Source organism: Amblyomma maculatum, chromosome 4 (assembly GCF_055883805.1).
Source record: "Amblyomma maculatum isolate TAMU_Amacu chromosome 4, ASM5588380v1, whole genome shotgun sequence".
NCBI classification, from domain to species: Eukaryota; Metazoa; Arthropoda; class Arachnida; order Ixodida; family Ixodidae; genus Amblyomma; species Amblyomma maculatum.
The window spans coordinates 165,253,044-165,279,251 of record NC_139347.1 but is presented as its reverse complement, the minus strand read 5'-3'; the positions used below and the strand labels follow the sequence as shown (position 1 = coordinate 165,279,251).

Here is a 26,208-nt window from a genome sequence, read left to right as displayed (position 1 = left end):
ACAGGTAAGATGCAACTGTTGTATACTTTCCTCTTGAGCGATATCGGCAAGCTGCTATTCATAATCGGCGAGCGCTTACCAAATGCGCTCCATCCCAATCTTATTCTTGTTATTTCCTTTTCATGGTCCGGATCTGCGGTTACTACCAGACATATTCGCCTACTACTTCCAGTGCTTCGCTACATAACGTAAACTGCTGTCCCATCCCGAGGCTTTTGAACATTACCTTAGTCTTCTGCATATTGATTTTTAAGCCTACCTTTTGTACTTTTCCTGTCTAGATCATCAATCATTATTTGCAGTTCATTCCCCGAGTTGCTTAGCAAGGCAATGTCATCAGCAAATCGCAGATTACTGAGGTATTCTCCATCTACCCTTATACCGAACTGCTTCTATTCCAAGTCTCTGAATAATTCCTCTAAGCAAGCTGTGAATAGTACTGGGAAGATCGTTTCTCCTTGCCGAACACCTTTCTTTATAGGAATTTTGTTACTTTCTTTATACAGAACTATGGTTGCTGTGCAGCCACTATATATATCTTCCAGCACTTTCACGTACGGCTCGTCTACCCCCTGATTTCACAATGCCTGCATCACCGCCGAGATTTCAACTGAGTCAAATGCTTTTTCGTAATCAATAAATGCTATGTATAAGGGCTGGTTATATTCCAAGCATTTCTCTATCACTTGGTTCATGGTATGGATATAATCGATAGTAGAGTACAGTTTCCGAAAACCTGCTTGATCCTTTGTTTAATGGCAGTCTAAGGTTGTTCTGATTCTATTAGCGATTATCTTAGTAAATACATTATGCGTAACAGACAGTCAGCTGATAAGTCTGTAATTTTTAAGGTCCTTAGAGTCCCTTTTCTTATGAATGAGGATAATGTTTGCATTCTTCCATGGTTCCGGTACTGTCGATGACACCAGGCACTGCGTAGGGTGGCCAGTTTTTCTACACGATATCCCCCTCCCCCCCCCCTCGTCCTTTAACAAATATCTGTAGTTATCTGATCCTCTCTAGCTGATTTCCCCTTTTCATAGTTTCTAATGCTTCCTTGACATTGGACGTCCCTTGTCACTGGTGAAACGTCTGACTGTTTTTCCCTACCACCAGTCTCATTGCGGTCCTGACTACTTTGGCTACTGTAGAGATCTGTATAGAACTCCTCGGCTACTTTAACTATCTTGTTCATATTCGTGATGACGTTGCCTGCCTTGTCTCTTACAGCATACATCTGGGTTTTGCATATGCTCAATCTCTTTTTTACCGGTTTAAGGCTTCCGCCGTTCTTTACAACATGCTCAATGTTCTCCATGTTATATTTCCTTATATCGACCACCTTGTGCTTATTGATTAGCCAATTCTGTCTGGTCTGTTGGATTGGAAGCTTTCATACTCTGGCGTTTCTTAATCAAATCTTTCGCCTCCTTAGACAGCTTACCGGTATCCTCTCTAAGTATCGTATACCGCCTACTTCTACAGTGCACTCAGTAATAATATCTCTGAAATTATTGTTCATTGCTTCTATCGTAATGTCACCATCCTCGGTTAGAGCTGAATATCTATTCTGTAGCGAGTTCCTGAACTCTTGTGCCCTCGCCCTCACCACTAATTCGTTGATGGGTTTCTTTCTTACTAATCTGTTGCGTTCCTTCTTCAGATTTAGGCTAATTCGGGACCTCACCATCCTGTGGTCACTTCATCGTGCTTTCCCGATTATCTCTACATCTTGCACAATGGCGGGGGTTGAACACATTACGAAATCAATTTTGAAGTCATTATGAAGGACTTTTCTATGTCCATTTCCGGTTCTTTCGTTTGTTGAAGAAGATATTCGTGATTCTTATGTTATTGCGCTCTGCAAACTCAACTAGTAACTCCTCCCCCTGCTATTCCTAGAGCCAATGCCATAGTCACCCACTGCCTGGTCTCCTGCCTGCTTTTTCCTTAGATTTTCCCTACTCTACCAAGAACTATAGGAACACATGATTAAAAATGCGAAAGACTGGTGTTAAAAATATCTTGAGACAATAACTCAGTTCAGTTCAGTCGTTCAGTCGTGTCCGACTCTTCGTGACCCTATGGACCATGTCACGCCACGCTTTCCGGTCTCTCACTATCTTCCTAACATCACATAACTTCATCTGCAGTGCCTCGAGGATGCCATCTAACCATCGCGTTCGCTGCCTACCCCTTCTGCGGCGACCCTCAACCTTTCCCAACATCAAATCTTTCTCCAGCGACTCCTCTCTTCTCATCAGACTGCTTTACAAAACAATTCATCCTATAGCCACAGTATATGAGCATTAGCGTTTTCATTAAAACGGACCACGGCTTGTCTGTGTGATGATGTACGCTGGCAGGCGGCCTTATTGACGACGTCACTGTGCCTTTCAATTAAGCGCTCACTGTCGAAGACTGGGATACATACCAAAGTACTACAGATACTCGTTGTTCCACCAATGCAGACTCTGAAGAACGTGATCGACATCCAACAGAAGTACCCGAACATCGAGGTCGCAACGAAGACGCGTCAGGCAGCGCGTAAGACACTCAACAAAGCCATGGATGCGCTCCATGACCTGCACGATGGTGGTCTGCTGGATGACAAACAATACGGCATGCTACTTGAGGTGGGCCGTGGTGGCGCGTAGTAGAAAATTAGGCGCTCAAAGTTGCAGATATTCGATTTGTGCTTTCGCGTATTGTGCATAAGCACCTGCATTGCTGTTATACGTGCATCGAGGCGCCCATGAGCCTCGATTCACTGAATTCGCTTAAGCTTGCCTTGCATTGCACTGCATTGCACTGCACTGCCCTGTCTTGTTTTGTTTACCTGCCTGCTTGCCGTAGCGCCTGATACAGTTCTTTGGACAGTGTTGACTTTCTAGAACACATGCTTTGGCCTCAGCGGTGAAAGTTTGCCGTGATTTGCGCATACTTATTTGTTTAAGTGATGTCAGCTCATTGCTATCTTCATGTACAAGTGCTGGCGTTACTGACAGTGCCGCATGCTGTCAGCGCGTCATCCTGCAGACTTTCTAGCATTAGAAGCCAAAGTATGGGAGCCTATTCTTAGATGACGGTCAGGAACATTGATTACTGAAAGAGCATTTGAAAGTTCCTCTGAAAGAGAGATTTCTGTATGCATTCGTAGTAAAAGAATAGATGCACATATTCTCATGAAACGCCGTGTGTCCTAATAGGACTTACCAAGTCGATCTGTGCTGAGAAAATAACTAATGTAATAAAACTTTCTTTTTTTGTAGCAATCGATAGGTATTGATGGATTACCTCGTTGAACTGAATTTTATGGTTCTCTATATTTGTGTGCTTGCGTGGTTAGTGAATCGCATGTGCCTGACAGAATGAAATATATATGAGCAACGTTTTTGCTGCTCACTGTTGTTCAAATTTGGTGTCTCAGCTATTGGTTCTTCGTAACATTCTTCTCCTGCTACCTATACACAACAACCAACCTACCCATGGTTGTTTTCTTCTCTTTTTAATTCGCGGCTTGCAGGACCTAACCTGGATGATCCACACGGTTGACGGCATGCCTTCCAACATTCACGTGGGAGACATGGCTAGTTGCATCCTGCTGAGCATCCCTTGGCTTCCAAAAGAGGAGGTCAACAAGCTGCTCAAGGTCGCCCACCTTTGTAGCATGTCTGTACGCGGTTTTACTTGACTGCAGAGTGAGGTATCAATGAAGCCAAGCTTAAAACAGGTTTTTCCTTCGAAATGCTGTATCATGACTATGTCTTAGTGTCAAATCTCTGGCGCCGTGTCAATCAGGCAAGAACGATAATCGCGGGCTTAAAAAAAAACTTAAAAAGCGAAAGACGCCAGGGAGAGACTCAGCCTTTTAAAGCGAACTCAAGCACAGACCGCCGAGGCAGCTTAATAATGCAATAGCACTAAGTTAATACATACAGAGGGGCTTGTTGGCATCCTGCGTTATCATGAAGGTTTGGGCAGTGTCTCTTGCATCCCTCACGAAAACGGCGATTGCCCAAGTGAGGTGACGTGGTTCCGTAACGTCACACAACAAACCGACCAATCAGTGCTAGGGCAAGCCACCTGAAGCTGCAACGTTATCAATATCTCAACCAATAATAGAATTTCTAAGTGGAGTTGCCAGACGCTTTGGTAGGTGCTCTGGCAAGTTGCAGATGGCACGTAACTGAGCCGAGCGTCGATTAATCGGCAGGATGCGGGATGTCGCAAAATCACGCGAAATGGCCGTTTTGAAGGCGCTCTCACAGAACGTTCCGCACTGTTTTAACATCATCCATAGGGTCGGGACAATAAACAGCATCCCAAATTTTTGCTGAAGAAAAGAGCACCTTCGCCGAAAGGCAATGAGGAAGAAAAGCGGAATCGAATGGTTGCCTTTTTGTTTTGTTACTGGACATGTTGTCTTACACCACTGAGGAGCCTTCGTTCAATGTTTTACTCTAGAGACGTGATGCGCTCTCGTCGTACCTTAGAGTACAGAACACATCGTATGCTTACATTAACACTTAGTAACAGTTAAGCCGATCAACTAAAGCTACTATGAAGCCCTTCTCAGTAACCCTACTGCTGTCACTACTGATTTGTACCACTAATGAGGACTAATGCGAACAATTAATCACCATTGTTACATGGCAACAATGCATAATGTTCACACGGTAATGCTGCTACATAAAATATTAAGGATTATAAAGAGTCCCCCAAGTTTTCCCCGTGTTGTGCAGTGTCTCTTCAGCGGCTCGACACAGTGAAGGAATCATTGAAAGAGATAACTGTCACAGCAAGCAGAAAAGAAAACTCAGAACAAGCGTCTACATCGCATACTTTAACTACATGCTTTTACTAATTCCTGCTACAAAAGTCTGGCACAGAAATACGGCAAGTTTTTGTTGTTGAGCACACGGAGGCGGCCCACTGCAACTGTTTGTTACCCACCATAAATACGCTGCGAGCAGGTCAGAGACGTTCGTTGTCTAGCGGCACCTGAGGTGAATTCACGAAATTTGTTTTTACATAAGAGTTGTTAACCTAAATACATCAGTTCCATGGGATGTTTTGCCGTATGTGCTGCCATAAATGGAGTGATGTAATGTCATATAATTGCCCCTCATGTTATGTCTCACCTGGGAACCCTTAAGGTTCAAATAAATAAATAAATAAATAAATAAATAAATAAATAAATAAATAAATAAATAAATAAATAAATAAATAAATAAATAAATAAATAAATAAATAAACATTTTCCAGGATTACTGCAGAAACTGCGTTGATTGAATGCGTAAGCCTGAGTGTTGCTCGGTTTTCCGCGAGATTATCAGCAGCAATCCGCGAATGACCTACACTGCGCCTTTCCTTTCCTGTAAACCAATTATAGAACGCCGGTGAACTTTGATGGGTTCAAAGTAATGCTGGTTGCGTTAGACAAGGGTTGCGCTATGTGCCGTGTCCAGCAGCAACGCTGAGGCTTTGGCATTTCTCTACTGGAGATTCTGCAGTGCTCTCGGAATGTTTGACTGCAGTTGGTTGATTACCTCGGTTTACACACTTTTTAACCATTCCCACCCATTTGTGCACTCAAATCACGAACTTTCCCAAGTTCAAGTTAGGGTAAATTTATTCCCTGAATGTATAGGCCCCTCCACCCCCTCAGTAAGAACCTAGGGGGGCTCCATGGGATATGACAGCTCCTCAGAGAGGCGTCTTTCGCAAAGCGTCCCGTGCCAGATGGTTTGCTCGAGCTTACTGCTCTGGATCCCGGCTGCGAGAGCATCCCAGGTTTATTTCCCGCTCGTTCACGTTCAAACATTTCAAATTTCCCACCACCAGTAGTTAAGCCTACGTCACCGGAAGTTGATTACTACGTGACCTCCTTTAGGCGTCGACATTACCTTTCCCGGCTATTTCGACGTTTGATTGGCCTAATCGGCTATAATTATAATTAACCCACAAGCACCTCCCGATTTTCCACAGTTTTTTACGCTCTATTGCAGGCATTCTTTTTCCTATAAACTCATTCGTTCGAACGTAATCGTGGGGACAAGCTCGTGATTACATTAAACAATGCTTACGCATAAATAAATAAATAACATTTTTCTCCTGACGACGCCCTCTTTCGCAGGCCTTCTTCTTGAGCCAGAAGAAGGGAAACGTGCTGTCCTTCGTTGGCCACGAACATGAACGAGTGTCCATCATTTGCTCGGGTATCGTCAAGGTGAGGGACATGGACATGATCGTACGATTCAACCAAGCCTGTTAGTGGTAAGGTGAAAAGCTGGGTGTGTTACGAATTGCATGCGTAATGGAATGAGCACAAACGAGAGCGCAATCTTCTCTCTCCCTCTTGCAGCTTCCAACATGAAGCCTGCAATTAAACATACTAACCTTAATACCAGGCGTTGCAACTATCGAAAAAGTCAATAGTTTCAAACAGTGCTGCAGAAAGAAACTGGCACAGACATCTCTGTGTCATTAATAGTGGGAACGTGCAAACAGATTTGGGTTGATAGCAGAAAAAAATCTGCCGTGCTTCATCTAACGGCAATGAAAAGCTGGTTATTTTACTCGTTACATCAGCGCAGATGTCTATACGTGTTGAGCCTATGAGCTTCACAAAAAGTTTGCGATCTTCTATTTGAATTAGCTTAAAGTTTGTAAATGCAACCAACCCGCAGAGTTTATAAGCTGGTAAATAAACAGCAAGAATAAAGCAAAAGCACGACCTTTAAACTCCTTTATTCAACTGAGTTTACCACGTGACAGTAACTGGAAAGCATTCTTAATAGGGCAAGCGCTGTGATTAGAGGTGTTATCCCGTGATCTAAGCGCTGATTAGAAATTATGCGAAACAGGATTTATTTATTTTTATTTTTTTTATATTTATGAGTACCTCAAAGACCCCATTCAAGGGGTATTACATGAGGGAGTGGGTTTAGGTACAGAAACTTTCTAGGGATGATTTGAAGGATGATGCGTCGGCATAATGTACAACGGTGTTGGGCAAGTCATTCCAGTTTTTTACGGTGCGAACAACAAAAAAAAAAAAAAAATGAAGATAGATGCGCAAAAGTACGGGCGGATGGAGAATAGACGGTCTTCTCGTGATTGGTGTGACTGGACGTGCGATGGTCAGGGCTGATAATAAACTTGAGGAGGGGATGATGATAAATCTTGTGAAAGAGACAGTCTTGGGATGTTACGATGGATTGCTAAGTTCTTAAGGTTAGCATTGCGTTTTAGTTCCGTGACAGTTACATGATAAGAGTGTGCCGAATTGATGAATCTTGCAGCAAGAACACATACAAAACCACTATTGTAAACGACAGCATGAAAAGATTTTTGCTGGTGCAGAAAAAGGAATAGTACGTTGTTGCTATTCGTATCACAATATTTACGTGTGTGCTATGTTACTGAATTCTCGAAGTGCTGCAATTTGCCCTTTTTCCATATACGATAAACTCCATATGCAGTAAACCCTAAAAAAGCCGTTCATATGCCCTAAATGAGAAGGATAATGTTTTCGAAGTATTGAAAACTCGCTTTAAAATGAAAATAAATCTACACTGAACTTCTCGGGGAAGATGATGAGAGAATGACCAAAATGTTGCGTTATCAGGGAACGAGGTAAACCCGATATTACTCATATCAGCATTACTTTATGCCTTAAATATTGACAGTCGCTTGTTGCTTAATTCTAAACAATACCAAGGCAGTTATCACTTTGCTTTATTCCAAGGAATTCTGTAGTGCACAGAAATTGTCGGATTAACCAAGACATTCAGAGAGTCATCATTGTCCCCTTCTGTTAGAAAGACACGCACACGCGTGCGCGCACGCATGCACGCACGCACGCACGCACGCACGCACGCACGCACGCACGCACACACACACACACACACACACACACACACACACACACACACACACACACACACACACACACACACACACACACACACACACACACACACACACACACACACACACACACACACACACACACACACACACACACACACACACACACACACACACACACACACACACACACACACACACACACACACACACACACACACACACACACACACACACACACACACACACACACACACACACACACACACACACACACACACACACACACACACACACACACGCAAGTGGGCGCGCAAACGAACGCACGCACGCACACGCCCACATACGCGCGCACACACATACACGCAAGCGCACACTGGAGAGCGTTGGCGAGAAAATCACAAGCTTACCCACTCAGGTGGTGATGACAATTATAAAGGGGGGCCCTAAAACACGTAACTTGAACAACAGACTCCGTGTTTTCCACGGAACTCGGGTACAGCCTCCTCGAATTAGCAGCCGCAGGTCACAGCTTCAGCGCTAGAAATGGACGCCAGAGAGAAGCGATGGCGATTGAGATGCCGCGGCGCGGAGTGTTCTTTGTCTTCCTTACAATGCCTTGCCATGAAGAAGTCGTCATCTCGGCGACTCACGGAGTAGAGACAAGAAATTAGTAATACTGCTTGTGGCGACTAGCATGGAAAGCCTCGCGGCCACGACAGCGGTGGTTTGAAGGGGTTACTGGCTCGATGACATAATTAACGGGGACGTGCGTTCCAAGACGCGGAAAGGACCATGGTATTCGGTTTCCGATTTGCTGTTGGCAGGAACCCATAGCCAAATGAAGATGTTGGCGGAGAACGTCGGAGCCGGCGTGTTGCTATCATGCTGATCTTTCCGATAGCCTTGTGTGTCGGAGGTAAACGTACGAGATAGCTGACAGCATTGTTCGGCTTTCTATACGATATCTGATAGAACACTGCGCTCAGAGGCATATGAGCGCAAAATTGTGTCGAGGGTACAAGATTTTTCACGGCCATATAAGAGGAAGAAGGGCAAGAAACCTGTTTTTTTTTGTTTTTTTTGATGGCAGTGTTGTACGCAAACGTCAGAAACAGAAGTACCTGGTGTTATATGTGGCTTGCGGCCCCATCGGTAGCGTTGGCCTGGCGGCTCGGTGGCCCGGCGGACGGCATCAACGGTCCCAGCAAGACGAGGCATCGACTAACAAAACTTTCAATTCAGCATCACGTAGGAACGGGCAGAGAAGCTGGCCCGGAGAGAAAACTTACACGCCCGTAAAGCAGGTGTCTGGCGTCAACTCTGAGAATTCTCTCTGTAGTAGTCTCTCCCGCAGCGGTTGGTTGGTTGGTTGCGACTCTAGGAAGAATAAAAAGAAAATGCATGGGCCTGCTACTGGGTTTTGTTGTTGGGCCACCTCCTCTGCCTCATGCGTACAGAAAAGAAAATGAAGAAAGATAAAGAAGAGGGTGAGAAAGACGCGCGTTGCAACGGCCGTCGTCCACCACCGAAGCGGTGGGCGTGCAATGACGGCCTTGACCAGACAAAAATTAGGTGGCAGGCTAGCCCCCGCCGCAAGCGGCCTTGACTTACCGGAGCCACCCTTCACCACCTTTCGGTAGTGGCTATAGGATCTCTTTCGCAGTAGAAACAGCCGCCGTTTTTTATACGCTCGTCAGTTCAGATGGAAATGGAGAATAATTTATGTCGGATCAAGCTTTGATGACTCAGTCTCAGTGGCGCGAAAGAAATCTCCTCCAACTCCTGTTAACGGGTGAGGGCGACGCTCTCTCCCTCGAGCGCCGGATTTGGCCAGCGTTTGCACACACACGAACGCACACACACATTACGGCATGTGTAAATTCAGCACGTCGGAACATGTCCACTGGAGGTAGCGTTGGGCGGCCTGGGGCGGCCGATTGCATGGCGCTGAAATGGCCAAAATGCTCGCTGCTTTGATTGATGTTGCGCTGCGGCCGCGTCGGTTGTCGCACATGACGGTGGCGAATCGTAACACTGGTCGCAGTTGGAGCACCCAGAGGCAGATGTAACATACATAGCGAACATGTCCTCAAGCATGCTGTTGAACCGCTTCATGAGACCGTTCGTTTGCGTTTGGTACACGGTTGTAGCACGATGTATGAATGTGCAAGAGGATAGGGGCTCGTGAACAACTTCGGACAGAAAAACACATCCTCTCTCACTTAGTAACTTTGGAGGGGCGCCATGTCGCAGAACGAAGTGATGGAGGAGGAAATGGGCAGTCTCTCGGGCTGTCGACACAGGAAGTGCGGGGGTGTCCGCTTAACGAATCACGGGATCAACGGCTACAATGACCCATCGATTATCAGCGGCTCTGTATGGTAGCGGACCATCAAGGTTATTCCCAAGCGATAAAACGGGCGATGCTGGACACGGTAAAGGCTGCAGAGAACCAGCAAGGTGGCAGCAAGAAGTCTTCCGTTGTTGACAGGCGGTACAAGATCGAATGTAGCGATTTACGAAATTGTACATGCCCCGCCAGTAGCGTCTGATGAATGCGATTATAGGTTTTAGGGATGCCGGCATGAGCGTGTTCTGGTCAGTATGATTACGGGTACAAATACCGGAGTGAAGGTGTCGCGGAATGACAAGGAGCCATTTTCAACCGTTTGAGCTATATAGTTCCGTCTTTAGTGGTGGCCGCCGCGAATGGTGAAATGGGCCGCTTGACGGCGGATAGTCCAAGGCTGCGTAGCAGCGAAATTGGTACCAAGGATATCTAGTAGAAAAAAAATGCACGGATCCAGTAGTTGATCAAAAGGCATATTCTCAATCGTGACAGCTGTCAAACAGGCCTGAGGCGGGGACGCGATGCAGGCAAGCACATTGGTGATGGAGAAAGAGCATCGGCGTCGGGATGCTTGCGGCCAGAGGGGTACGCTACACGGATGTCGTATTCCTGAAGCTTGACAACCCAATGGCCGAGATGGCCGGACGGATCCTTGACAGACGCAAGTCAGCAGAGAGCTTGATGATCCGTAACTATCTCGAAGGAGTGGCCGTACAAGTAATTGATAGCCTATATTATAGCTAAGCACTACTTTACGGTAACGAAATAATTAGATTCCGCTTTGGGAAGAGCACGGCTCGCGTAGGTGACAACATATTCGGAGTAGCCAGGCTTGCGCAGGGTGAGAACCTCATCGAGACCGACACCGCTGGCATCGGTGTGGAGTTCTGTAAGGGCAGTAGGGTCGTAATGATGAAGTACTGATGGTGACGTAAGAAGGCGCAGCGTCGCGAATGCATCATCGCAGGCTGGTGTACAAGAGGAGAGGGTAGAGGTGCCTTTCAGAAAGCTGTGTAGGGGGCTATGATGGATGCGAAATTCCGGACAAAACGATAGAGGTATGAGCAGAAGCCCACAAAGCTTCGCAGATGTTTCAGAAATGGTTTCTGGAGGTCAATAAAGGCAAGAAGCTTTTCAGGATCAGGTAAAGCTTCTTTGCACACGACGTGTCCGAGTATTGTGAGCTGGCGGGCTCCAAAGCGGCACTGTTTAGGGATCAGTTGAAGACCGGAGCGGGGGAGGCAGGTGAAGACCTGGCGAACGAGAGACAAGTGGGTTGGGAAGCCTATTGAAAAGACGACGATATCATCCACAGAGCAGAAACAGATGTTCCAGAGCAGGCCGCGCAATACAGTGTCCATCATTCTTTTGAATGTGGCTGCGGAGTTACAGGGTCCGAATGAAATAAAGTTAAAATTGTATAGTCCATTTGTGGTAACAAAGGCGGTCTTCGCACGATACACCGCTGTCATGGGCACCTGCCAATACCCGGGGGGGGGGGTTTAGGAAGGAAAAGAATTTGGCGCCTTGCAAGCAGTTTAAGGCGTCGTCGATTTTGTTTAGGCGGCGATAATCAAGACAAAAGTGTATGGAGTGTTCCTTCTTCTTAACTAGGACTACGTGAGACGACTATGGACTACAGTATTTTCAAAAGACACCGCGTTGCAGCACGTCTTCGACTTTCTCGGAAATAACACTGCCCTGCGACGGGAACACACAATACGGCCGCTGATGGAGAGGTGTGTGAGCGCCAGTGTTGAGGCGGTGTGGGAAACAGTCGTCGTCAGTCCTAAGGGAAATCGTGGGGTGTCAAACGAAGAGCGGAATTGGTGTATGAAAGTCACTAAGTTGCTTGCGGCGGCACGGCTCTAGAGCGCTGTCTACAGAATGGTCAAAAATGTCCCGTTGCAGCGGATCGGAAGCCATATGAGTTGGAGTCAAAGAGTCAACTTGGCAAGCAGGGAATGAGACATCATCTCAAAATGTATTATGAGACATCATCTAAGGCCAACAAAAGGCACACGGGCTCAGTGCGGCCAAGGTATTCCCCTTGAACCAACATAGCGGGAGACGTGAGGGATTGACCAGGCGAAGTATGCTGGCGCCGTTGTTCATGTCAAGGACGGCAAACTGAAGCGGTAAATGGCGGCGGCAGACAACGTTACAGGGCACAAAGATAATTGTGGCGGCGGTGGCAGAAGAGGCAGTGAGGGCAACAAGCACAGTGCTAACGGGTGGGATGATTGTGTCATGAGCGATGAGAGGTTTGGGAACAGAACGAGGACATGGTACGTGGAGCAGGGCGTCGGATGATGCATCACTGGGTTCAGTGAGCTCTTATTAAAGACCGGCGCAGTCAATGATAGCCTGATGCTGCGACAAGAAATCCCAGCAGAGAATGACGTCATGAGAACAAGTGGGGAGGACGAGGAATTCAATGATGTACAAAGCACCAGCAATGACGACGCGAGCAGTGCAGACAGCTGTAGATATAGAGCGGATGCGGTATGAAGCGATAGTCCTCCGAGAGGTGTAGTCGCCTTTCGGAGGAGCGGCAGTTTTTGGCTTAACATAGATACGGCGGCAGCAGTGTCAATGAGCGCAATAATATAAACACCTTCAACGATGGCAGCCATAGCATTTGCGGGAGTATGACGAGGACTTTATGTTCCGTCGAATACGCAGTTTGTGCCTCGCGAACAGCGGCGGTTAGTTGTCCAGCTCGGCAGCGTGTCGTGGAGCAGCGATGCAGCAGTGACGGGGTGAAGACGGGCAACGAGGGAGGAAGTCAGGATGATCAGGGGGCGCTGTTGGCAAAATCATTGGGACTGGGAACTGAAGGGGCCGAATAAGTTGGCGCAGACCGTGCAGCAAAGGCCATAGATATGCGGCGCCGTCAGTAGCGTGCAGTGTGTTCAGGGATGCCACATGCATAGCAAAAAAGCCCTGTTGTCTGAAGTGCGCCATGCAGATGAGGTTTGAGGCAAAGAAGCGACAGAGGCATACGTGCGAAGCAATACGTAAACAGGGGTCAGCACGAATGGTGTAATGTAACAATTGTAGGCGCAGTGAATGGCAGTGAAGTTGCGACAGGAGCTGGAAGAGGACCATAATTAAGGAGGGCTTCTGAGAATTGTCGCTGGATTGCACAGCGAATTTCCAGAGCAAGGTTAAAGACGGCAGCAGAGACAGCTGTGGAGTGACCTCCTCACGCACAAAAGCCTTGATTTCGGCGGAGGTGCCAAACAGTTCCCGCTCCGCAGCCCGTCCAGCGAATGAAGCGTTAGGCGGGTGGCGAGTTAAAACACGCTCCATGCGCAGTTCGTCAAAGCTTTGGCAGAGGCCGTAGACTTCCTTGACCCGTCACGATGCACCACGCAGCAGAGTAGGCGACGACACACAGGAGAGGCACACAATACACACGCACATAACAAGGATAATGCTACACTGACAACTGATTAGTTGAACACCAACGTCCTCTTCCTTCTCCACTTCTAAGCACACATGCCACTTCTTTGACGGTCCTCCCAATGATATAAAAAGTGTTTCTCTTTCTTCGATAGGAGAACAGAAGGCATGCTAACGTAGTCATCCCCAGCTAAAAATATCTCCCAAGCTTCCAAAATCTCTCTGGTTAATCTGTCCTTGTTCTTCCTCAAAACTGCTACTTTATTAGGTTATGTTGGAGGCATTCCTTTTCACATAAAGTGCAGTCTTTGCAGTGTAACGCAAGGTTAGCCCCGGACTAATCTAAAATCGTAGAGGCATGTTCTTTAATCTATGCATATTCCGGTCTAGACGATATAATTCTTGTCACAGGACAAGGGAACGCGATAAACAATCCCTTAAATGCCCTCAGATCGAGTATCTTGTTCGATGCGCTGTTTTGCATCTCGATCAGTTGCCATTCCCATTTACACGCGCACACATTATTCTAGCTTTGTTGGGAGCCGTAGGAAGCATATGAGCGCCTCCAAGTTATGAGTGCATCCAAGGGATTGTTTATCGCATTCCCTTGTCCTGTGGCAAGAATTATATCGACCAGACTGGAAGATGCATAAATGAAAGGATTAGAGGACATGCCTTTACGATTTTAGTTAAGTCCGGGGCTAACCTTGTGTTACACTGCAAAAACTGCACTTTATGTGAAAAAGGTATGCCTCCAACAGAACTTAATAAAGTAGCAGTTTTTAGAAAGAACAAGGACAGATTAACGAGAGAGATTTCTTTAACTGGTGGTGACTGCGTTAGCAGTTCTTCTGTTCTCCTGTCGAAGAAAGAGAAATACTTTTTATATCATTGGGAGGACCGTCAAAGAAGTGGCATGTGTACTTAGAAGTGGAGAAGGAAGAGGATGTTGGCGTTCAAATAATCAGTTGTCAGTGCATCATTGTCCTTATTTATGTATGTGTATGTTGTGCGCCTCTTCTCTGTGTCGTCGCCTACTCTGCTGCGTGGTGCATCATGTCATCTGACCACCTAGCTCGACTTTCTACTATAGTATCGTTCGTTGACAGTAGCCGGACCGTTGGCGAGGAGCATGTTGAAGGCACCGTCATTGATTCCCTTAAAGACATGGCGTGTTTCATCGGCCTCTGCAATGGCCGGGTTGACGCGGCGACACAAGTGAACAACGTCCTCAATATAACTATAGTGAACGTTTCACCGGCCAGCTGCGCTCGCAACCGAAGATGCTGCTCCGTGCGGAGTTTGCAAAAGGAGGGGCGGCTGAGGACCTCACAGTATTTGGTCTTGAAGTCAAGCCAGGTGGTGATGTCCTACTCATGGTTTCGAAATCACAGATTGGCCACATCGCTCCAGTAAAAGATGACGTTGTTGAGTTTGCAATCGTCATCCCAGTTGTTGTGACGGCTCACCCGCTCGTAGGCAAACAACCAATCGTCGACGTTGTCATCGCTGCTACCACTGAAGATAGCGGGATCCTGTTGACGTATGGTACCAGTGCAAGTAGCTGGCGGAGCTGGGTGCAGTGAGATCGGCTCTGTCATTGTGGCGGTCAGCGTACGGCTGCAAAGTTTCAGGGCGAGAACGGTACTGGGAACCTCGGATGCACTTCCACCAAGTGAAAAGAGGATTTAATAATTTTGTCCGACGGCTAATGCTGCTCGTACTTCGGGCACAGCAGGGTTTAATTGCCAGACGCAGGTCACAGCTTCAGCGCCAGAGATGGACGCCGGATACAAGCGATGACAATAGAGATGCCGCGGCACTGGGCGTTTTTTGTCTTCTTCACAATATATAAAGGTATATTTTCACTGCTCGATACAAAATGTAATAAGATTTAAGCGGGCTTTGTGTATGCTTTCATAGGTTCTGTGGCCGCATTGTTTTGCCTTATTATGTTTGCTATAAACAACAATCTCATACACTTCATTGGAGCCCAAATTGCACCCCAGAGTGTAGCAGTACCAATTCCGCTCATAACATATGCGAAGATTACAAATCATTTGCGCCTTTGCCAGAGGGCACTCCAGGGATCCGCCACAGGTCTCAACAGATCTGAGGAGTGCCACCTTAGACGGCTCCAAACCGGGTGTTTTCTAAATCCCGCCATACTGAAACGCATAGAACTGACATTCACGGGTAAGTGCAAATTCTGCAGGCTGTATGCTGACCTATATCACATGGTGTGGGCCTGCGCGTAAAATACAAATATAAAAGCTATAAAACATCAACTAGGGAGGGTTGGGAGGCGGCCCCGTCCAGTTAGAACCTGGAGGCCTAGCGTGCCCTGGTCCAGAAAGCTCAGGCAGCGGCGGAGGCCAATGGCGTCTCGGAATGGGGTCTGCTACCCAGTGCCACAGCCATACGCATCTCACTTTCCCAAATAATTTCAGTGTAAATAAATGTTTTCGCCTCCTCCAGTACTAGGCGGTTCAGTCGACAAGCGTCTATAAAGCGCACTGCATCAACAAGATGGCATTCATATGCCTCGGTAAACACCTTCACAGCAGAATATTGTCACGCAACAATAGGGCCCAACAACACAAGGCTTCGATACGGGTGACCTGGTCGGCTGAAGAGCGCAAGCCAATAGCACTGAGACCTGGCCTGAGTAGATCTCAAACTTGTTCCACTGAGCGCAGGAGGCGCGCGAAGTGCATCCGCCCAGTGGCTGCTGTTGAAGACGCGGCAATATTCTGCTAAGGTTTAGTTGCAATAATACTGCAACACTTGCGCATCACAAATAGACATCAAACCAGCCTTCTAAATAAATTTAGCTTCTTTTTAATTTTCGGAAATTTAGAGCCAAAGCTAGATAGCAGCAGAGCTACGTTTTCTGTACTAGTACTAAAATAAACAGAGGTTGTACCTATGGGCACAAGACCTCCATAACACCTCTTCTTTCACCATGACCATAACATAAACAGCATCTAGCTCTGCTAGGTTTGGTTCAGGTTTAATTCATAATGTTTAATGTCTCAGCGTGACGCAGTCTATCCGGGACCCTGTAATAAAGGCTTTAAGAAACTTCAATCACCTAACGTTTCTGAACGAGCTCTCATGTCGCACAGTACACTGGAGCCTTGATTTTCGTCTCCCTCAAAATGCGGTTGAACCCACGGCTCTTTGGGATCAGCAGTCGAGTGCCGTAACCACTTATTCAGTCCCCACGGCGAGGCTCTTCGAAGGGTTGAACACACGGTAGGTGCCAAAAAAAGGCTGTGAAAATAATCTAGCTGGAAATATAAGGGCGAATTCTGCAAATAATTTGTTGGTCAATGTTAATTAAATCTACAGCCCTCAATAATTTCCTCAATAATTTCGAGCATAAAATACTAATGAATAAATCCTCTAGCAATGGCTGAATGTAACGACGGGCATTGTGAGCTGCATGGGGGCAAAGCGCGGCGAGAAGGTTGTGCTACACTCGTGTAGCACCATGGTGGTACTCCTATTAGTTTTGCTTCACTCGCACAAAAACTCTAAAATGTACATCTATAACGCATTACAGTTCACAGAAAAAAAAAAAAAACATTTTCACATTTTATTTTTTTGGAGCTGTAAAATTTAAGCGACATAAAAGTTGATAAAAAGCGTACTTGCACTAGTTTCGTATCGTTTCGTCTGCTGTGCCTAGAACTAAAGGGCGCTGGCTGTACGCAGCTGTATTATGCGAGAAGTATGATCCTGGCTGCGAACACGATTAACAAAGGAGTGGAGAGGGGTTACATGGGAGTACCGCTGTCGCGTTCGCTCTAGTCTTAGTTGTCTTAACTCTATCGTAAGCTGCACGCTTCCGCCCCAGGTCTTCGGCAAAGGCACGCACCAGAGCACGGACCTAGGGCGCTTGCCGAACGCCGACTCCAACCAGTACTTCTTCAGCGAGGGGGACTTCAAGGACTACCTTGTTTCGCCGGATTGCATCGGGCTGGTTGGGTTTCTCACCGGACAGCCATCAGTCAGCCAGGCAGTCTGCGAGACCGATGTTGACGTGCGTGCTTCAGTGAATGTTAGATGCTTTTAGCCGCATCCTGAGCCGTTGATCTCAAAAGAAATTAGACACTATGCTCCAATTGAAATTTACGAAGCGGTAACGTTTTTGCAGACAGTCAGCTGTCTGGGTTTATCACTGAACATCGCTTCGCAGACGCGTATGCTGTTTCTACTCATGAAATGTTTTTGACTGCAGAATACACACGAGGACTTCATTTAACAAAGCCGAACGAATGTGTCCCTTTGACTTAGTGTTAGGAGTCTCAGTCGCGACCCAAGGGTGATGGGTTGCCTTGTTATCTAATTATCCTCACATATTCTGCAGGCTATAATTTACTTTACATTCTTGCACGTCACAGAGACGTTTTAGCCACGATTCGTAGTAATAATCACTGTTTATTTAATAATTAATTTACTTTCATTTGTGTGCCACGTCGCGGCTGTCGCAAATAATCCAGGACTTCTCGACACGCCAATTGCAACGCTAGGTTCTCCTCTGAAAGCGGCCCTTAACGCTACGGCCTAATCCTATGCCCATTCACTCGATATTTCAAGGAAAACTGGAAAAAGTACAAGACTAAGCAAAGAAACACACACACGAGCGCTGACTTGATCATGTACTGAAAGCAATCATGAATGCATCTTAGGCCATCACGCACGCAGCAGCGTAGTTAACCAACACTAATGTCCGAACACCAGCAAGGTCAATATAAAATAACTATCAGTGCTGTATCGATAGCGTAAACAGCCGAACGAGCTATCAGAAATCAGTGCTCCGCATTCATCAGAAATTATCACAAACCAAACCAAAGTACACAAATGCTAAATGGTAGACATAACAAATTTCGCCTCTTGAGAAAGGCAACTTAGCAATTTTACTTGTTGCTGTCTCTAGTTTGGGGAGGCAGTTTTTCCTTCTGCAAGGCTTTCTATTTTCGTCTCGAGCTCCTACAAGACAATAGTTTCGAAATTTTATCTATATAATTGTTCCTTTAGCACTGGCGTGTATTAGTAATGAAGAAAAGTATTCGGTCTGATGAATCTGCTTATATTAGTCATGTAAACCTCGGTGTGGTGTCATCTTGCTTTAGATCACCCATTTTGAGATCCTGCAGGCGCAGGGTTAAAGCCAGTAATCATTACTAACTTGAATGGCTACAAGAGGAAAGCTTTTCACGCTCAGTATATTTCTATGCAGCGGAGGCGTCGCAAAAGAGAACGCCGAAGCTTGGAAGGGTCGTTGCGTCCTGCAGGCGAAAAAGAAAACACGTTTCGAAGTCGTTTTGTATGCGCATGAATATCATATAATATGAAAAAGACGGTCAATAGATTCGGCGTTTCGAGTTTTCACCGCCTTTTGGAGCCTCTTACACCTACGACCCCTGACTAGCTGGAGCCCCCCCAAAAAAAAGAAAACAAAAAACAAACTTACCTTTTTTTATCCTGCAGCAAGCTATTTGTTCCTCGTACCTCGAGTGAGGTTCACTCTCAACTGTGGTGCTGCATACCTAGGCCAGACAGTGCGCGTCTGAATGACAGGCTAAGGGAGCAGGCTGCTATTATTCTGAGCTCGTATAGATGCTCGAACTTCTCTTTGCGTTGCTTACACAAAAATATACCTAACACAAAAGTTAGCAGACTACTAGTCTGAGCTCGCATAGAAGTTCGAAGTAGTCTTTGCGTGTATTACATGCAAATGTTATCATCATCATTATATTAGCCGGATTATACCCACTGCAGGGTGAAGGCCTCTTCCATACTTCTCCAATTAACCCGGGCCTGTGCTAGCTACATCCACTTGACCCCTGCGAATTTCATAACCTCATCCACCCACCTAGTTTTCTGCCGTCCCCTGCAACGCTTACCTTCCCTTGGAATCCAGTTTGTTACCTTAAGCGACCATAGCACCTCTCTTCGTGCTACATGTCCTGCCAATGCCCATTTCTTCTTTTTAATTTCAACATGCAGATATACATAAGACAAAAATTATGCGGTGGTTCCCGGGGCGCTTTTTGGAAACTAGGCCGGCACATTGTGGAAGCTCCCATTTTGAAGAAGGCTTGTTTTAATTACTTACTGAGTTAAAGTAACCGCCGCCATTCCCAAGGAAGAGATGAAATATGCGTCTTCAAACATATTTCATTAGCCCTGGCATATTCTGCATACGCTCTTAACAATGTTTTATCGCCAACAGGCCAACTACTAGTCAGTTTAGCTCGATTCCTGCAGAACACAATCAGATGTCTCTTGAAAGCTCGTAAGGGTTTCCCGAAGGTGATAGCTTTTATTTTATGTTCTCAGGTGTTGAAATATACAGTCTAGTGTACCATACAGCATTATGCAGTAAATATTGCTTTTTCTGCGGACCTCACTAACGTGTGATTGGCATATAGGCACGCAAAATCGCACGCTAGTCACCATTTCTCGTTCTTTGCTGTTCGATTTGTGCCGATGAGATCAGCTTTCAGTGCCTATATGTGAACAGATATACAGCGTGACCAACCACGAGTAAAGGCAAAACACAGCAGGAATTTTACAGAGCAAAAAGAGTCCGCCACAAAATATAGTTGTGCTTTCTGCTCGCGTTTTCTAACTGTCCTTTTTGTAGCCCTTGACAAATTTTCTATTCTGTGGCAAAGGGGAATGGTCTAGTATGGAAGGCAAAATGAGGCCTGCTTGTGGAACTTGCAGATGTGCAGCATCCCGATGGAGGTGATCGACCGCATCATCGAGCTGCACCCGGATCCACCCACCGTCTTCTACCGCATGTGGTTCTCGGTGGCAGTGCGCATTTCCTTGGGTGTGCTCACCAACCACAAGCGGTACCAGGTACGTATTTCCTCGTCTTTATCGCTACCGCCGACAGCTAGCCGACAACCGAGGTGTTGTCTGGGGTATACAAGAGGAAACTGAATCTACAGATAGACCATGATATGCGAAACACGAACGGCGTCTGTTCTTGCCGTCGTCGAGCACCAAACGTTTTTTAAGGATGTAGACCTTTGCAACGAAGGCCTCCTAGGCGCCACCATATTGCTCGCTGGGCTCTTTGTTGTGTGCGCCTGACGTCAACACGGTGGAGGCGGCAGCGGAACCGGTTTTCAACAGTCCGGAGAGGAGGTGTTTAAACAACCTCCTCTCCCGATGCAAAGATCTATAAAGAGCTATTAACCAAATAAGTATACTGAGCAAGCACTCACTATATATATATATATATATATATATATATATATATATATATATATATATATATATATATATATATATATATATATATATATATATATATATATGTGTGCGCGCGCGCACACATCCACACACCTACACGCACACTCACACACAGAATATATATATATATTCTGTGTGTGAGTGTGCGTGTAGGTGTGTGGATGTGTGTGTGTGCGCGCGCGCGCGCGTGTGTGTGTGTGTGTGTGTGTGTGTGTGTGTGTGTGTGTGTGTGTGTGTGTGTGTGTGTGTGGGTGGGTGTGCGTGTGCGTGTGTGTGTGTGTGTGTGTGTGCGTGTGTGTGTGTGTGTGTGTGTGTGGTTTATTTTGGTTTGAGGGGTTTAACGTCCCAAAACGACTTAGGCAGTGAGAGACTGTAGTGGATGACTCCGGATATTTTGATCGACTGGGGTTATTTAACGTGCACTGACATCGCACAGCACACGGGCACATTGCTTCTCGGATCCATCGAAAAGCGGCCGACGAAGTCGGGATGCAATCTCGCATCCTTGGGCACAGTAGTTGAGCGCCGTAACCACTGCGCCACCCCAGGCGGCAGTTTTTGTTTGGTTACTGACAGTTGAAAATTCTTCCATAGCACCTCAGTTTACCGGTTTTGAGAAACCCCAAGAACGCTGTAATACGATTCAAACGTAGGTTCATGGTTCCCCTCTATGTGCTCTCTCTGAAATACAGGACTGGACCCACGACAAGGTGAAGCAGTTCCTGGAAGGTGGCATCATGCCAAACCTGTACTACGCCATCGAGTTCGCCCTTGACGAAGCGGTGCAGGATGTCATTCTGGTCCAGGGCTGCGTGACGTCGGCTGACGGCGAGAACAAATATTTCGGGCCCTGTTACTTACCGCCTGCACTACGACAGATGAAGCTGCCGGTGAGAGGGCATGTCTCGGTCATTTTTGCAACTACTATAATGGATTTAATTGCGAAGCTTACGTTCTTACAGAACAATACAGTACTTGCATTTGCCAACTTAATATTAGCCGCTTTTTAGGGGTTACACGCCCCGAAGACTTAGAATATATTCATCAGACATACTATAAAACGGTAAATACGAGACCCTATTGGCTGCATCTATTGAGAGGCCTAGCGCCGGTGAATATTGAAAAACGTGCCATCATTGGCTTGGCCTATTTTCTTGAACATTATGATAGTAGGCGATCTCAAAGTGCTGTTAGTCTCGATAGTAGCTAACACCGCTATATTTTCTTTTTAAAGCAAACCATGACATTCAATTGCATTATCATGCAAAAATCTCTACAGTACGCATCGCGAACCGTATTTAACATATTGTTTCTATGTTTTTCCTTATCCCATTTCAGTGCCCTACTTCACTTTATGCCAGGCTGGCTTTCAGCTACCCATACGTTCTCGTTAGCCGCTGGCGGTAACAGTGATTTGGCATGGGTTGTGGCTCTTTCGTCAGGGAGGCTTTTTTTCTGTTAATATTTGTGCGATGCATTAGCGATCCGGTGTCCATGTCCAAATGTTAGTGTGTAAAGCTCAGCGCGAATTGGAAGGAGGCAATGCTAAAGAGAATATGTATTCATGGTCAAATGAAATGCCGATGCTTGAATGTAGGTTGCGAAAAGACTAGAGCCACGAAAGAGCGACGCAGCTACCTTCGCCCCCAGCATTTGGTGCATCTATCGGATTTTCCTGCTATGACGGTCACATGCATTATGGTTGGATACGCGAGGAACAGTTAGAGAGGTACAGAATAGCAACGATTAACAAAATCGAAAAATGGAGTGAATGGGCACCGGAAACAATCGCAGGCACTTATGCACCGCTTTAGGTTTGCGACGCGATAACATCAAAGGGTTCCTTTAACATCCCGTCGTTGTTTTGGCATATCTCGTAGCAGCAAATTACATTATTTGATATTCATAATTGCCATAAGATGCAAAAGGTCCCTGAAATCACGTGCAACGAACATGCCTCGATGGCATAGGTTAACGATTAACAAAATCGAAAAATGAAGTGAATGGGCACCGGAAACAATCGCAGGCACTTATGCACATGCATATGATCCACATCTATATACACTAATATTCTTGTAACACAATTTGTTTTGCATATCAAATAGTCACATTGACCTAAGAGTAATATTGAATCTTGAGCCCCGTTCTGACATTATACCAGACTCTGATTATACTAACAACTTACATCATGTTTCAATGTGTCACAAAACAAACGTACATGCCACAACAAGGTCCTCTCGATTAATCCTGGACATTCTCTGTGCGCCCAAAGCGACGGGTTACCCACTGAATTTTACCATTACCGTGATCGTGTTAAAAAATGTAAAGAAAAAAAAACAAAGGACCATTCAGCAAAGGTGACACTAGCTTCACCCTCACCATTATATAGAAAGGGAATGCGGAAGAAAGAATGTAATATGTAGACGTCTAGCTGGCATTTTATTTTACTGTAGCTAACTTGTAGCTAGACGAGCCTCTCCATCATCCGATAATGACGTACTCTTTATGTGTTTAATCAGTAAAATGACCGATGATAACGTGTCACACAGCTTTCCTGTATGATGTCATGTCACGACAGCTGAACAAAATCAAGATCTGGAGACTGCAAAGGGACAGAACAAATTTCTAGACGGATCTTTGCTGTAGCGGATGTACTACGTTTTTATTTCTCAGCACTACGTCTCTTACCTGGCGTGCGTGATGTCGCTATGGTCGGATTTCTCAGTGCAGTGAATAGCAAAACTCCGTGCGTGACGTCACTGAACGCTGACCACTGTCAATGGTATCTTAAGGGGACGTGATGCGTAACACTACTGCTTGTTATCCTACAAGCGTGCTGAAGCTTTGAAAAAACGAAGCTTGCGTTGCGCGACTTGCTCTTAGCAGCCGAAGTTGTAAAAATGAACGCAGGACTCTCCGAGCACGCGTCCACGTCCGGTGATGCTCATCACTACCCTGACGCGCTATCACCTGCCACCCGAACTGGACTGGTACCACCAGCCGCTGCGCCCATACGACTACGTGCCGAGGCCCAGAAGCGATGAAGAATACGCTCACTGGTGAGCTACCGAAGATCTAAGATAAGGGTCAACATGTTAATTCGGACTCCGACGCTAGTACGCTGAGTTATCAAAACTCTTAAATCATCGGAGGAAGACTGCCCATGCAAGTGTTTCATCTTCTACTGGCCACTGTCGGTTTCCTGGAGAGGCCGGAGGCATCAAGGAATATTCGCGTCGTATGAAACTCAAAGTAGACAGATATGGAATAACGGGAGACAATAAAGCGTAAAGATTTGAAGGAACGATTCGAACAAAATGAAGTTGTTCTGTATTGATAGATGGCTCCGCTATAATTACAACATACCGTCACTGAAAATTATTATTATTATTATTATTATTATTATTATTATTGTTATTATTAAATATGGTGCAAAGAATTACAATTCCGCCACTCACGGCTATTCTCTGTAGTAAGTTGGCGTTTAATTTATGCGTGTAAATATTCTTTCCCGGAGAGTTGTTGCCGGTACCCTTACGAGACGCTGTGTCGAAGACACACGCTTCCACAACAAATTGTTTGCAGACGCCTCAATGAAAACTAATAAAAGCGGATGTCTTCATGTCTACTCAGATAGCTGCCAAAGACTGCCTAGAAAAAGAGAATCTGTCGGTCTAGTTAGTTTTTCATTAGAGCATCCGTTTTCACCTTGTTTTCCTCAGTGCTCTGTCCTCGTCGTATCCTATAGACTTTTTCATCGACAAAGGGAGACGTCGTAATGCCTCCTCTTCGGACTGCAGAATAACCGGTTCCGTAGCGGCCTCCACGTACTAACGCCAAGCACAAAATGGAGTCCAGAAAGCTATATGGCGGCGACCAGCGGACAATTTTTGAAAAGGTGGATAGGCGCTGATAAATTGATTATCACTGATTCAGCTTGATCCCCCTTTATATTCGACAGCTTTCATAGGATATTACTGTAGCGTAACACTCACAAGATGGTTGACATGACGAAACAGCTTTTTAATCAATTGTGCTTGCTACTCTGCGACGCATTCAACCCACTCCCTGAACGAGCTGCGCTTTTTTTACAACAAACCCTCGGTAAGAAGGGAGTCAAGAAAATAGGTCTGTTGTTTTTAAGAAAGCATTCTGAAGTTTTTGTGGAATACATTGCTTACAAAAGAACTATTTTTGTTTTTCAGGTGAAACAACGGGCTCACCTGGCGGGCCGTCATCACCATCAGCATTATTTACATAGTAAAACATTTTGCATCTAAAGACAAATGTGGGAAAATCAAGTAATGTTTTGAAATCGCTTATAATAATTTGGCAGACATACTTTTAATATGTAAAACGAACGGCCCGAGTTTCGGCGGATTCTATAATGAATTAAAGATATAAGTTTGTGTCAGACAAACATTTCCCATGCCAGTTCACGACCAGAAGGACGGCATGACGGCGAGGACCCTTTTAAATTTCGTGGTACATCCCGACCGGTTTCAATAAGTTATGGTGAAGACACAGATTTAACTATATTCTTGTGGAATTTGGAGTGTAATGATTACGCGTGGTGAATGTTAAAGTGCTTACGACAGGCATGCATGGACATGCGTTAAGATGTACCTAGCTGCATCACAACCTTTGGTACACAAGATGTGTATTTTAAGTACTATATTTAGCATTGCGAACAATATTCTCCTCGGTCTAGATAAAAATCAGCTGTAAAGAAACAGTCGTACGCGAAGAGGCGTGTTGATTACAAATTATAAAATACGAACTGGGAGGGGGATGGGAAAGCAATATAGGTTTCAGGTTTTTTTTATTAATAAAGCACACTATGATGTATGTTATATGGTTACACTAGGAGGCTCCAAAGTAAAAACTGCCGGGGGGAAGGGGGGAAGGTGGGGGGGGGGGGGGGCTCCTAACACTAAGAACATACCATTTATACAAATTACATCAAACAGTGGTCACATAATACAAATACTACAAATAATAAATTAGTGCCAAGCGAACGAGCCAAACCAAGAGAATAAATAGTACATGCACGGCCGCTCGATGGAAGCGCACTAGGTGCGGCCTGCTACGTCGCCCGAAACCGGCGGGAGGCGCCTACTTCCAGTCGCCACCGCCGCGGCGCCACCGTTCGGGAACAGCCGCGCGCGGAGAGCTGCGCCTGGCTGCGCTTTGAGGGAGGCGTCGGCGTGGTAGAAGCCTCTTATTTTAAGGATATAAGAGCTCCACTTCACACTATTTGGCAACACGAATTAGTATGTACTGTCATGTCTAGT

At 45.9% G+C, this 26,208-nt stretch overlaps 1 protein-coding gene across 1 annotated transcript in view; it reads left to right on the top strand.

Annotated features, from left to right (window-relative positions):
* The window catches only part of LOC146193412 (sperm-specific sodium:proton exchanger-like), a 71,811-nt gene extending 47,834 nt beyond the window's left edge, over nucleotides 1–23,977 (top strand). Inside the window, exons 16-23 of the mRNA XM_084600543.1 lie at nucleotides 2,472–2,636; nucleotides 3,527–3,676; nucleotides 6,140–6,232; nucleotides 14,902–15,111; nucleotides 17,499–17,684; nucleotides 20,378–20,515; nucleotides 21,607–21,804; nucleotides 23,825–23,977. Coding sequence (XP_084456669.1) covers nucleotides 2,472–2,636; nucleotides 3,527–3,676; nucleotides 6,140–6,232; nucleotides 14,902–15,111; nucleotides 17,499–17,684; nucleotides 20,378–20,515; nucleotides 21,607–21,804; nucleotides 23,825–23,977 — 1,293 coding nt within the window. The remainder of the gene's footprint in view (nucleotides 1–2,471; nucleotides 2,637–3,526; nucleotides 3,677–6,139; nucleotides 6,233–14,901; nucleotides 15,112–17,498; nucleotides 17,685–20,377; nucleotides 20,516–21,606; nucleotides 21,805–23,824) is intronic.
* The last annotated feature ends 2,231 nt before the right edge of the window (nucleotides 23,978–26,208 follow it).